This window comes from Corvus hawaiiensis, chromosome 2, assembly GCF_020740725.1.
Source record: "Corvus hawaiiensis isolate bCorHaw1 chromosome 2, bCorHaw1.pri.cur, whole genome shotgun sequence".
In the NCBI taxonomy this organism is placed as follows: domain Eukaryota; kingdom Metazoa; phylum Chordata; class Aves; order Passeriformes; family Corvidae; genus Corvus; species Corvus hawaiiensis.
In genome coordinates this window covers 98130071-98143782 of record NC_063214.1, presented here as the reverse complement: position 1 = coordinate 98143782, position 13712 = coordinate 98130071, and the positions used below count along the sequence as shown (strand labels likewise).

The 13712-nt window shown below is 43.3% G+C and overlaps 1 protein-coding gene across 4 annotated transcripts in view; it reads right to left on the bottom strand.

The window, feature by feature from the left end:
* The window catches only part of CARS2 (cysteinyl-tRNA synthetase 2, mitochondrial), a 44350-nt gene that overhangs the window by 25177 nt on the left and 5461 nt on the right, over nt 1–13712 (bottom strand). For 3 of the 4 annotated variants that reach the window (XR_007208159.1, XM_048328217.1, XM_048328226.1), the window contains exons 3-7: nt 10300–10350; nt 6054–6171; nt 3442–3513; nt 2743–2848; nt 1918–2001 (exon numbers count right to left, since the gene is read on the bottom strand). Coding sequence is in view for 3 of the 4 variants with exons in the window: in XM_048328217.1 (XP_048184174.1) it covers nt 1918–2001; nt 2743–2848; nt 3442–3513; nt 6054–6171; nt 10300–10350 (431 nt within the window). In the remaining variant the exon portion in view is untranslated. Of the gene's footprint in view, nt 1–1917; nt 2002–2742; nt 2849–3441; nt 3514–6053; nt 6172–10299; nt 10351–13712 lie in introns of those variants that run through there. The other variant, XM_048328239.1, reaches the window with a different exon arrangement.

Below are 13712 nucleotides of genomic sequence, written 5' to 3'. Positions count from 1 at the left end.
TCCCAGCTATATTTGTTCCTTCCTTCACTACATTGCCAAGGATGCAGTCCTTTTTGTCAGAATACTGCAGAATACTGCAGGATTGTTCACCTCTGCTGACTCCTAACCCCTTAGTCAAATACACAGCACTCCCTGGCAGGAGCCACAGAACAGGGTTCTGGACTCTGTACTTTTTTTCTGACAAATACATGACCTTACATTTAGAACCATACAATTCAAAATTCCTAAGAACTAAAGAGACAGAAATATAACCCTAGTTTTATCCACTGAATCTTCACCTGGGCTCTTTCTCGAGATTGCCAACTTCTGACTGAGCAGTATCTGCTGACTCCAACCCTCTTTTGCCCTTTTTTGAGTATACTGCTACAAAACAGCACTCTTCCACTTCTCCATTGTAAGCAAAACAAGTGTCAAAATATTTATAAATAACAACACATTTAGTTGTGACTAGAGGGGAAGCAGGGTAAAACACATAATCAGTCACAGCTGAGGCTGGAAGGCACGACTGGAGACAGTCTAATCCAACCCCCTGCTCAGAGCAGGCTCAGCTACAGCAGGCAGCCCAGGATGGTGTCCAGCTGGGCTTTGATTATCACCAAGGATGGAGGCTCCACAGCCTCCCTGATCAAGATGGTTTGTGTTAACCATCCTCAGAGCAAAAGGATTTTTCTTAGCTTTAAATGGAATTTCCCATGTTTCAGGCTGTGATCAGTGCCTCTTGTCCCATCACCAAGCACCACTGAGAAAAGCCTGGCTCCATCAGCTCTCCTCCCTCCATCAGTATGAGTACACATGGGTAGGACTCCCCTGAGCCTTCTCTTCTCCAGGCTGAGTGGTCCAAGCTCTCTCTGCTTTTCCTCATATGAAAGATACCCCAGTACTTCCATAATATTTATGGCCTTTTGCTGGCCTTTCTCACTATGTCCATACCATTGCTGTTCTGGGGAGCCCAGCACCAGACTTGCACTCCAGGCATGTCTCACTAGTGCTGAGCAGAGAAGGATCACCTCCACTGACCTGTTGGCAATGCTCTTCCCTGGAGCATTTGTGCAGCCCAGGAGGCTGCTGGCTCTCTGCAGGCAGTAATTACCTCTAAATAACTGTTGACAAAATGCATTCCCTCTGTGAGCTGTAATGCTGAAACAACTCCAGAGCAGAACTGTGAGAAGCCCTGGCTGCACCTGAGCATCAGCCTGACAGGCATTTTCAATAACTGCATACAGATTTTTTTTTTTAAATGATGAATACTGAACTTCAGTTTGCAAAAGGAAGCAGGAGACCTGCATTAAATTCTCTGACACAGAGACCTGATCAGACCCCTATAGAAACTACAGAGAGGCTCAGCAATCCTTCAAAGCAGGAACTGCAGCAAAAACCCCACAGCCCAGGGTATAGGCCTGTTCTAGCACAGCCTATGAAGAGATTGCTCACCCTCACACAAAGAGGTTGCTTAGCCCAATGACAAGTACTGAAGGAAACAATTCATCCAGTTAGCTTCAGAGGAGTGCAACTGCCCCAAACAATAACATGGTAGGTGAGGTTTGCTTCTGTTTGCCCTTGAGTCCTCACTGCAGGCTAGTGCAACAGCAAGAACACCACCTCACTGAAGTTTCTATGTACCACTGCCAAGTATTTAATTACAATTGCTCAAGAATCCTAACTGTTCTAAGGCATCAGAACAAAGATACAGAGGGAAGGATGAAAGGAAGAAGAGAGACCAAGCTTCCTCCTGCACTGGCAACACTTAGCGCCTCAAAAAATAACTATGAAAGCAACATAATCTTAAATTAACCAGAAAGTTAGCTATACACACCAGGTTAGAAAACCATTTCAGACTGTTGAATGAAAGTTTGCACATAGATGCATCATGCATTCAAACAATGCATTAACACAAACAAGTTGGTGCCACGAACTTACCTGCTTCATCTTGGGTATCAGGATTAATAGTAGTTAATACTCCATATCTTTTTCCCCAGGACTTAACATCAAAATAAACATTGCCTAATACAAAAGAAATGTTTAGTTGTATAGCAAAGAGGGGGCACATTGATGAGAAGTTGATAACATTTCCCTGAAAGCAAAACAAAGTGCTCTTCCACTCCCACTTGAAATTCTGATTTAGAAATTCTGAAATTCTGCAAAAATAATAGCAGACGTTTCCATGTTACCCAGCTTTTCAGTAACCTCTGTGCACATGCTCATTCTTCCCATAGCATAACTTCGAATTCTGGAGATCTCCCAGGTTCTTCCTTGCCCATGCACAATCAGCAATCCCCTCCCCTACTGCAGCTCAAGCTACATCTAGTCCAGTTACAATGCACCTCACCAGAGGATGAAGAAGCACTTGAATCCTTCTACAACCACCAGCCCTGCTAAAAAAAAAAAATCCACACACTCTGCTTTGCAGGCACATCTTTTGCAGCACACTGCAGAGACACAGTTCCTCTTCAGAGGTTCCCCTAGCTTTCTTGTAGAAACCAGGCCAGGATTTCCCCAAGGAGTTTCAACAGCAGTTTATTACAGTAAACATTTATATTAAGTAATGAGCTACAACTATTACTCAATTTCTAAGTTAAATGTTCTGCCCACTCATGTCATCACAAACAATTCGCTCACACCCTGTTAAGCAACACAAGGAAAGCCTGGCACAGGGTATCTCATCTGGTTCCAAAACACGATTACTAAGAGCAGTGACTTCCTATACATGTGCTGAACAAGGAGTTACCGTGCTCAGAGTCTTACCTTGCGAGGTTGCATAAGCTTGTCCACTGGAAATTATTGTTTTTATAAAGGAAATTATCTGAGGAATATTGTCAGTCACCCTCATATACACGGTAGGAGGAAGGACCTTAAAGGAAGAGTAACATGTCATTAATCTGTATGAAACACAGCGCTGTTAAGTTCCTTCCCTCCAAGAAATAAACTAAAAAGAACATTCTCCTCAATTTTATCTTTAAAAAAACTGCAAATATCAAAAAAAGTTCATAAGCAGTATTAAAGATAATACACACACAGAAAAAATATCTGAGGGGCGGCAAAAAAACCCCAAATTTTTCCCAGTGGCTTAGTCCCTGCTTCTGACAGGTAGACAAGAAGCAAAGTCATCTGAAATCAATGAAAGATTGTTTCCTATACTTTCAATCAAGCTATTTCTGCATTATAGTAAATATGCAATATCTGTGAATCAAGATTCTACTGAACATGGAAAAAAATAGTTCCTAAAGAAATTTAACTTGTTCATTCCAAAGCTCAGCATTGCTTCTCCCCACATTTTCTTACTCAAAAGGTGTGCAATATCATTCCAGAAGAATGAAAAAGTAAATCAGCACTCAGTTTCCAAGGAACAAATTTATTTTTTCAGATAAAACTCTCAAAACCAGATTCCTTACCAAAATAATTGCTTAGAAATACTCCTAAATTTAGAATGTCAAGTATTTGTACCTTTAAGGCAGCCATATCTTGTTTAAAGTCTTCTTCATAAATACGAGCAAGAGCTACTGGTGATATATTCATCTGAAAAAAGAGAAGCAGACAAGCAAATCATAAATCAGAGTAATAATATAAAATATGGCCATCTTTTCTCAGACAGCTAATTGGAAGACTTAGAGAGCCCCCAAGGTAAAGAGTCAGAAAGGCTTATTAATCTAACATTGACAGAGAAGAGATGTAAGTTATAAATAACTCAGTAGTATTTCATTTATGCGTCTCAATTTCCAAAATATTATTACATATCTTTTAAGAGAAAGCAACCAAAGACTAAAATAACAAACTCCTTCCCTCTCTTATTATTCTCCTCTTGAGAGGGTCTTTCATGTCCAGTGATAAAATATACTACCATACATAGGACATAAAATCCATTCAACTTACTGACAGGAAACACTGATTCCACCTACATGTCAGAAAGGCAGATAAGAGACTTGCAGGATGACACAAGATATTAATTTTCAGTGATTAGGAAAAATAAGCTATTTCAGCAGATCATGGGTACTCATAGATCTCAATAGTGAAAGTCAATTCCACGCTTTGTCAAGTCCAATGTTTCTCAAGCACCTTCTCTGCATTTTTCATTCATGGGACAGGAACAGGTTCCTCTTGCAGAGGGGATGAAAAAAATCCAACCCAAAAGGAAAGGAAACTCACACATGATAAGGTACTTGCTCTCAAATATTCAGAAGAGGCCAGGGATTAAAAGATGCATGACAGCAAAACCTGCCCTAGCAAGCAACAGCATGGTATCAAAGTGTTTCAAATGCATGCTTTTACATCTTCTCTGAGAATAAATTGCTGGGGAGAAGACAGCATACTGTCAGTCTCTCCAGCTTGCAGGTAACTGAATCATGAACAACATAAATCCCATTTCATCACTTCCAATTCATTACTGGAGCATCTTTATGGGTTCCGATTTTCAGAGTGCAGGTGGGTACCACTGTTTGTACAAACTCCTGAACAAAGCAGGAGTTCTGGTGAAGACAGTCCAGATGTTCATGCAGCAGTGAAATGAGGACAATGCTCAGCACTGAAAAACAAACACATGCTTCTGCCTACAGACCAGTGACTGGATTCATCTCCCTACACAGCTCAGCTGCTTCTTTGATCAAGACAGAAACAAATGTGCCTACAGAAAGAAGATGGGTTATTTCCTCCCATCCAGATGGACGTTCAACACACTAAGAGACTCATGTCTCTCTCAAAGGACCACCGAGCACATTCGTCATAAACTAGATACCCATCTTTCAGGTTTCCCCCAGAGGATGAACAACAAGCTTAGGCATGTTGATTCTACCACTGTAATGCCTCAGGTGCACAGGTTCCAACAACAAAAGCAGGCTACTGAGGTAGGGGCCTTGGCCATCCAAACAAAATGGTTGAGCAAACATTTCAAAAAGTCACCAAAAAAAAAAAGCCGTGAAAAGATGACTTTATAGAACCAAAGAGTATAGCAAATCAACACATCTTTTAAGAGCATGCCATTTCCCCCTCCTCAAACATAAAATCTCTAAGATGTTCTGACACTAAGGAAAAATTTTAAGATGCCTGAATTTTGGAGGGGGGTTGTTTGTTTTTAAATTGTTTACTGCCTTAGAAAACTGGAAGTAAATGGACTAAGGGAACAGACATATTTCTACAGGAGTGGTGTGCTAGTATTCATTTGAATGCAGTGCCCTATATTTAACTGCAAAAGTATCTGTTTACTTAAAAATTAAGCAAAAGGGACAGCTGTCAAATTCTCTGGCTACAAGAAACTATCTTAAAGCTTGCAACTGCAGTTCAATCCAACACATTCACTTATGATTCCAAAGACAAGAATTACAGATTCTAAAAACAAATAAAACAAAAGACTCAAAATACAGAATAAAACACAGAACACACTCTTAGTGCTTCAGGGTTCAAAAGGTGTTTTTAAAACAATTAAAAAAAAAAGAATTGCAATAACTATTCACCAAGCTCCTCTGGTAAAAAAGGTCAGAATAAAATTCAACCGAGAACCACTTACAGCCCCAGTCTTATCAAGACTTACCCCTACACACAATGTTAACTTTCCTGTAGGTGACAGACAGGCCTGACAAGGCTTTCCAAGGTGCTGATATTGCAGCTAGATGGTGCTCGGCACCTTCCAGGAACTGCCCTCAGCCTCACGTGGCAGTGCTGCACGTACTGTACTGCCTTTCATGGTCACAGCACACACCACTTCTCCAGAACTGTCAGAACCCTTCTGGCTGTTAAGTTTTGGGATAGTTTCACTGTGCTGAAGATTCACACAGGGCTTTTTTTTCCCTGCTAGCTTCCCAGGCAGTGGGAGAGGGCAGGAGGATCCCACCTGTGGGTGCTGCAATGTAGCCCCCCTCTGTGCCTCTCTCCATCACACAACTCTTGACACCTAGGCCTCCTCATTCCCAGACCCATTACAGCCGCACCAGATGACCAGAAATCTCTAATTAAATCTACTAATTAAAAGAAACATAACAAAAGATCCCCATACCCAGGCTAATTTTCCTATGTAAGCAGCTCAGAAAATACCAAAAGGTTAGTCAAAGACTGCAGCAAACACCTACCTCACTGGCTCTTTTTATTATCTTGTCATCTATGTCTGTGATCCCCATCACCATGATAACTTCAATTCCAAAAAACCTTGTCATTATCCTTCGAATTATATCAAACCTAACATAGGAGCTGGAAGAGAAAGAAATGTAAGCTTTTGAACATGCAGTAGTAAGAATAAACTTAAATAAAAATAACCAACAGCCACAGGGACAATCTAAATACCCCAACACTTGCAATGAAAAGATCTTCAGCACATAAGGTGTTTTCCCAAAATCAGTTGCTACCTGCACAGAAGTCAAGCACATTTCTCTTGAACTGGCCTACCCTCTTCTGGCATTAGTGACACATTACATCAAATTTTCTGAGTTTTCTTTTGTTGCATCTCTTTATTCAAGTACAGAAGAGCATCACAAGCTACATGAGCCAGGAGACTCTTTCAAACCCAACAGGACAAAATAAGACACAGAGATCAGATAGTACTGAAATACATCCCTTGGGCTTTGTATATTCTAACAGGTTTTCAAAAGTCATGGGGCAGAAGAACAGGAAGAAATAAAGCACGATTCAAATGAACTTTTATTAGGGTTGATAAACCCTAAGAAAACCAATAATAATAAAACAATAAACTATTTCATTCACACACCACCACATACCTTTTCTGACAGCAAAGAGTAGATGGTCTGTAGGTAATTTCGTTTTATTTACATTTGAGAATAAAAGTTATTCTGAAAATTATTCAAGATTTTTGTCACAAAGCAGAGTATTGAATGCTGACAGACTGACAAACTGTATAGGGCTGCTGCAGCTCCTTCTGCTCACAGACTCTCCATTTGTAATTCTCAAAACACACTTAGACTGAGTTAAACCCAATTACTAGGAGGGATACTAGATGGTTAATAAAAACTCTGAGTCTGCCCTGCAAGCTGATGGGAATCCTCAGCCTTTCTGGGCTGTGTTTTCTCCAAAGCCAGCAAGGAGATTCACAGACCTGCATGTTCCCATTTCACCCACAGCATCACACAAACTGCAACTCCCATGGCCCTCAGAACAAAGAAATGTAAACAACTACTAGAAATGGATTTGCACCCTTCCCTTCAGGTGCCAGGTGATACTAAGGTACTGATTTATGGATGCGTAATATCTTGATGAAGAAAAAGATATCTTGATGAAGAAAAAGATATTTTGCTGTTGTTTGCACCATGCCCGTGATGAAAAAAGACTTTTTGAAAGCCTTGCTGCCAGGGAGATAGTTTTTAATCAATAGCAGCTCACTGGGAGTAAGGTTCATCTAATGTGGTGACACAATTCCATAAGAATATTTAATTGGTCTTTGGATCCTGTTCAGAGAACAACGGCAGCATCAAAAGCTTGATATTAGATTTAACAGCCCTGCAGTCACTGCTCCCAGAGCAGACACAAATTTCACACTGTTCCCTCTCATCTTCCAACTGAATTAATGGAAGAAACTCTGCAAGAGCCAGAGCAGATTTCCTGACACCTCAGAAAGCAGGGTCTTTACCACTTCAGGACTGAAAAAAAAGAGACAAAACAGACAGTCAAAATCACGGGGTAACAGAGCATGCACAAGAGAAATCTCTTGTGCTTGGTTCTACTCTTATTTCCAAGCACTCGGCCAGGAACCTGGATGCCAACCAGGCTGCAGCTCAAACTAGTACAATCAAGGTCAGACCCAGAACTGGGGAAAAAAATACTATTATTTGCCTGTCTTACTTTTTTCAATATAGAATGGGTGTTGGATGTCATATGGAGGCAGACAGAGCATCTGTTTTTAAGACTGGAAGCACAACATGGTAGAGAATGTTAAATTATTTAGAGAAGTAAGAACTCCTTGTTGAGTGGAAAGAGGACAGCAGAAAAATAATGCCATTATTTCCAAATTCTCCTCAAGGATCTCAAACTCATTTCCATGATCCATTTCTGCATTATTACCTGCTGCATTTGTTGTACTTGACACAAGTCAAATGTAAGACAGAGGGGGGAAAAAAGGAATTCTAGTGAGAAGAGAACATGTGGCAGGAGTACAACAAAATTATGGTATTTAACAAGAGCGGCAGAGTAGCAACAGCCACCATCCCGTTTGACTTTATGCTGTTTCCCAGCGCATCTCCTAGCCCTCAGCAGCAGCACACATTTCAGCTGTTCTGTGGTCGGACCTAGCTACTGGGGAAAAAAAAATACCATTAAAAAAATAAATAAATAAATAGAACCAAGAGTACTCCAGCATCCTGAACAAATCAGCTGACCAACAGGATGTCAACACTGACATGTGTAAGACCAGAGATACTGGAAAGGAACAGCCAGCTCCTCCCACACTGGAGGGTTTAACTGATGAGTAAAGACAGCAAAAGGTCTTCGCTGCAGACACCTTGTGGAACAACACGTGAAGGTGCTTAAAGAGGTGCTGAAAAAGAGAGTTATACCTGGTGTGTCTGCATGATACACCAAAGGCAATATTCAGCACTAGCCATTCTTTCTTAAATCAGCAAGTGAAGAGGTCAAACCCAGGTGACACAGATGTATGGCAAACCTCCACAACGGGAAAGCTTGAAATTGCTAGTTTAGACACAGGGTAAGAAGATGGGTAAAAAAACCAGCCAAGAGTGAACAAGGCCTTTCTACTCCCTCTTTTAATCAAAAGAGTCTGAAGGCAAGAGAAACCACTTCTCCACCTCTATAAACATTTTGTGGTCTAGATCAACTATACCCCTTAGGACAGAAGCACCTCTCCAATTCCCTTATGACACCATGTCAGGCAGGACAGGCCCTACCAGACTAGAGAACCTCGACTGAGGGATAAAGACAAGAAACTTATAACCATCTTTTTACACAGTTACTTTCAAGTAATGATTTTAAATCGTAATTATTTCAAGGTAAACTGTAATGGAGCCTGTATCACAACAACTGTAGCTTTAAATACACAAATTACTATGACGTTAAAATAAAAAAAGTTCCCCTGAAGGCACTAAGTACAAACAAAGTCCAAGATATCATTTTCTTGATTTTTAGGTCACCTGTAAAAAGCTAGGTCAGCTTTCTGCTTGACAAAAGCAAGGAGGAAAAAGACACCACCACATATAGACAACAGTACAGCAGCATTAACATTAGCACTGACAACAGTACTTCTGTATAATAATTTTAAGTCTTCCTTTTTACAGAACAAAGCAGCACTTGTGCAGTACTGCAATGGATCAATTCAACATGAGCAAGATTCAACAGAAGTTTCTGAATGAAGTTGAGACAGGACAAGAAGCTGTGAAATCCCTTACACTGAAAGGGAATTATTCAGTTACTGAAATGCACAATATCTGATCTTCATACAGACGGCAATTATCTGATAAACCCCTGCTCTTCCAAAGAGCACAACATAACTTGCTTTTTAAGAATGAGGAGACAGAGCCTTAAGAGCAGGCTGAGCTGCTGCAACTCCTCTCAGTTTCACAGGAACAGCAGACACCCTGCATGTCTATTCATCAGGTATGTTGTTTTGAAACAAGTGGTTTAAAGCACTTTTTCAAAGTTACTTATAATGAAGCTAGCTTATTGTTGTAACAATCCTAATGAACTACAGAGAAAAACCTGTGCTGTTCTGGATTGGCTTTTTATTTTTAAACATAGTAAAAATGTTTAACATAGTAAAACAGGCCACATGCAAAAAGGCCTTTAAGCTACCTGGATTTTCTGAGATTTAAGATACGATGTGTTCATCTGTAAACCTTGAAAGAACGTTTCTATCAGCCAACCCTGCAAGGCTTTTCCTTGGTGCCAACAATGTCCGAACTAAATCTGAGGCGATACTATCTTTTCACACAGCCGAGAGGCCCCGCTCCAGGCTCACAACTCCTCCGCATGAGAGGTCATGTTATGCTGGTACGATTTGAAACAACTCGCCCTACACAAACAAAATGCACACGTTCCTAATGCTTCTTCCCAAGACACAGACACGCACTCTGTCTCTGCCTCAGCCAGGCAGCAGAACCAACAGCCCCTTTACGTACTACCCCAGCCCAAGAGGAAAAAACACGTAACAAACAGACTTTTGCCCTTTGCACAGCTCAGGAGGCGAAGGGCTGGGCCTCGGCCTCATGTCACCAGTCACAGTTCTGTCACTCGGTCACACACTGCAGCCTGGGGATGTCCGGCACCGTGTATCTGCCTGGATCCCTGGCACCACAGGCGTGGGGATGTCCGGCACTGTATACCTGCCTGGATGCCCCCACGCTACAATCCACAACTCACCAGGCGTGCCCGAGGTGTGCATGGTCATACACCGTCGGTCCACAGCTGTACCTGCGGAGAGGGGAGACAAACAATCACCAAACTGTTAGGGTTGGAAGGGACTTCTGGAGATCCCCCAGTCCAAACCCCTGTCAAGGCAGGGTCCCCTAGAGCAGATTACACAGGAATGTGTCCAGGTGGGTTTTGAACGTCTCCAGAGAGAGAGACTCCACGAGCCCCCTGGGCAGCCTGTTCAGTGCTCTGTCACTCTCAATGTAAAGAAGTTCTTCCTCATGTTGAGGTGAAACTTTTTGTGTTTTAGTTAATGGCCACTGCTCCTTGTCCTGTCACTGGGCAATGCCGAAAAGAGCCTGGCACCATCCTCTTGGCACCCACCTTTGAGATATTTATATGTGTTGATGTGATCTCCTCTCACTCTTCTCTAGACTAAACAGGCCCAGCTCCAGCAGTCTCTCCTCGCAAGAGAGATGCTCCAGTCCCCTAATCACCTTCGCGACCCTTCGCTAGACCTTTTCCAGTAGCTCCATGTTTTTCGTGTACAGAGGAGCCCAGAACCGGAGACAGGAGCCGTTTCTGGACACAAACCGCACCTGCCACCCTCGCCACCCCCACGCCCGCCCGCCACGCCGCAAGGCGCTACCAGGTCGCCACTCCTTCCGTGCCCAGCACGAGCGGCTCCTTGCTCTGGCTCCGGCTGTTGTAAGCCACGATCCCGCTGTCGCGCCCCGCCGGACGCGCCCACTGCCGCCGCCGCGCCGCGCCCGAGCACCGCCGCGCCCCCGGTTGCCCCCGGCCGGAACCGGGACCGAGGCCGAGCCCGCACCGCCGGGCCGCCGCCGCCCCGCGCAGCATGGCCTTCACAGCGCCCGGCCCCGGCCGGGGAGCGGGCAGAACCCGCCGCGACAGCCGCGCCGCCTGCTCGGGACCGGCGGCAGAGCGGGGCCGCCGCGGCCGGGGCGCAGGAAGAGGCGGCGCCTGAGGGCGGGGCCGGGCCGGGCGCCACCGCCTCCCGCCGGGCCAGCGCCGCCGCTCCGCTCGGACCGGTCCCGGCGCGTCCCTCGGAGCGGTGCTGTGGTGAGCCTGCGGTGCGGGGCTTGGGCTGGCCAGGCCCCCCTTGAAACAGCGCGTACCCAGCTTTGTGCTCCGGAATAACCCCAGCGCGGCTTCTTCTTAGAGAGGTTTTTAAGGGAGATGTTTGTAGGAAATGTGTGACTAATTTACCAAAGTGGTCTCCATTGTGTCAAGTCAATTCGGTCAGTTTAGGAGTGAACCTATTTTTGCTTTGCCTTTCAAGTCAGAGAACGGCTGGCACTCTGTTAGCTTCTGAAAATAAAACATGTCGTGTTATTCCCAAACTGGACTTAATAAATCAGAGTTTCAGAAAACACGCACTCCCCTGACTCCCACGTACTTGTCTTACCTGACCTGGATATTTTCAAAAATTATACAGAGTGCTGCCGGCTACCATGGCCTTTAGCCAGCTGACTGTCAAGGTCTGCTTCCTCATTGTGGATTTTTTTTTTTCTTTCTTACAGAGCATATCGAGGAAATGGAGCTTAACTGGCTGCAGTGCCTTGAACCACTTGAGAAACTAAGCTACTAAATTAGAGTAACAGTGTAATGGAACAGACATAAGGGTGCCAAAAGTATTTTTAAACGAGTACCTTGTTTCCAAAAGTGACTATGAGCAGGTACCAAGGAAACAAGTGAGAATTCCACAAACTTCCAACCACTAAGATGATCAGAGGAATGGAACAGCTATCCTATGAAGACAGTCTGAGAAAGTTGGGGTTGTTCAACCTGGAGAAGACTCCAGGGAGACCTTATAGCACCTTCCAGTACCTAAACAGGACTTACAAAGAAAGGGGAGAGCAATTTTTTACATGTACAGATAGTGACAGGACAAGGGGGGAACAGTTTTGAACTAAGGGAGGAGAGGTTTAGATAGATGTTAGGAAGAAATTCTTTACTCATAGGGTAGGGAGGTATTGGAACAAGTTGCTAAGAGAAGCTGTGGATGCTTGATCTCTGGAAGTGTTCAGGTTGGATGCGGCTCTGAGGAACCTGGTCAAAGTGAAAGGTGTCCCTGCTCATGAAAGAGGGGTTGAAACTGGATCATCCTTAAGGTCCCTTCCAACCCAAGCCTTTCTATGATTCTGTGAATATTTTCCCAAATATTTTTCCAGCTTCCAACCAGATGACATCCTCCACTGAATGCCTTGGGATTTTTTTTGCCTCACACCCCCAAGTTTTTGTACCCATCCTCAGTAGATTGCTGTACCATTAATTTCTCCATCCTCTGTGAACCCACATCAATCCCAGCCTTTGACAAGGTGTACTGCAGGTCTACTGCCATTTTTAGGAAGCACCCTCTTGGCATGTGTTGAAGTCAAGGCTTGTGAGCTCCAATTGTGGCCACCCTTGCTCTTGTATGAGAAGAGAGAGTGAACTGTCAGTGCCAGCACATTGTCTATCCTGCTCCTGACTGTCTTCCACATGAGCCTTTAAACAGGCTGTTTGGAGTGGAGGCTTCTCAGGTTTCTCAGACCACTGTGACCTGCTGAAGCACCTTGCTGGCCTTTGGGAGGAAGGTAATACTGAACGATCACAGTGTTTCTTGACTGGATGCTGCAGGTCTGCCTGTGGTGAGCTGCCTCACAAAAGTCTTTGTATTGTTTCCTCGTCTATCTGCCAGGGATGATTTTAACAGATTTTTCTCATAAGTAACAAGATCATTTAAAACCACTGCTTTTATATAGTACTTGATGTCTGTCTACACCTTACTTCATTTTAGAGCATATCAGATATAAAGCCCTGCCAGTGGCACGTTTCCTTTTTCTTTTAATAGGTACTTTCCATAAAATTTGTCATTTAACAATCTTAACTTTTTGATCAAGTAAGAAACCTGTTTTATGGGCTTGTTAATTTAAGACTACCTAGGATGAAATTGAAGACACCATCCAATAACCTTTGTAAATGTTTGCTTTATATGTTTCTCAGGAAGCTTCACAAGCCAATTATTTCAGCTTCCATAATGAGCTGGTTTTGACATCTTGCTGTTCAACACACATCTAGTTAAGAGTTGTCATTAACTCTGTTGTCTTTGTTCTGTATGGTTCCAAGCACTTTGACAGAGTTCAAATCAATACTAAGTAACAATGGATGTTTTTGAGCCTTAATTCCAGGTTTAGCTATCATGGATGGAACTGCCAACAGATCAGAAGAATGCAAGAGCTTTTTCTTTCCCATTGGTTTCAGAAGGCTTAATGTCTCTGCTAGCCAGACTTGCTTTTAGCATTTAGTCCAGAAACCTCTATGTCCTGCTTTAAAATGTTATTTTATGATGGTGGGAAAGGGCACAATTATTAAATGCCTGAAATAAACAGCTAACATCATTTGTTCTTGAGATTTAA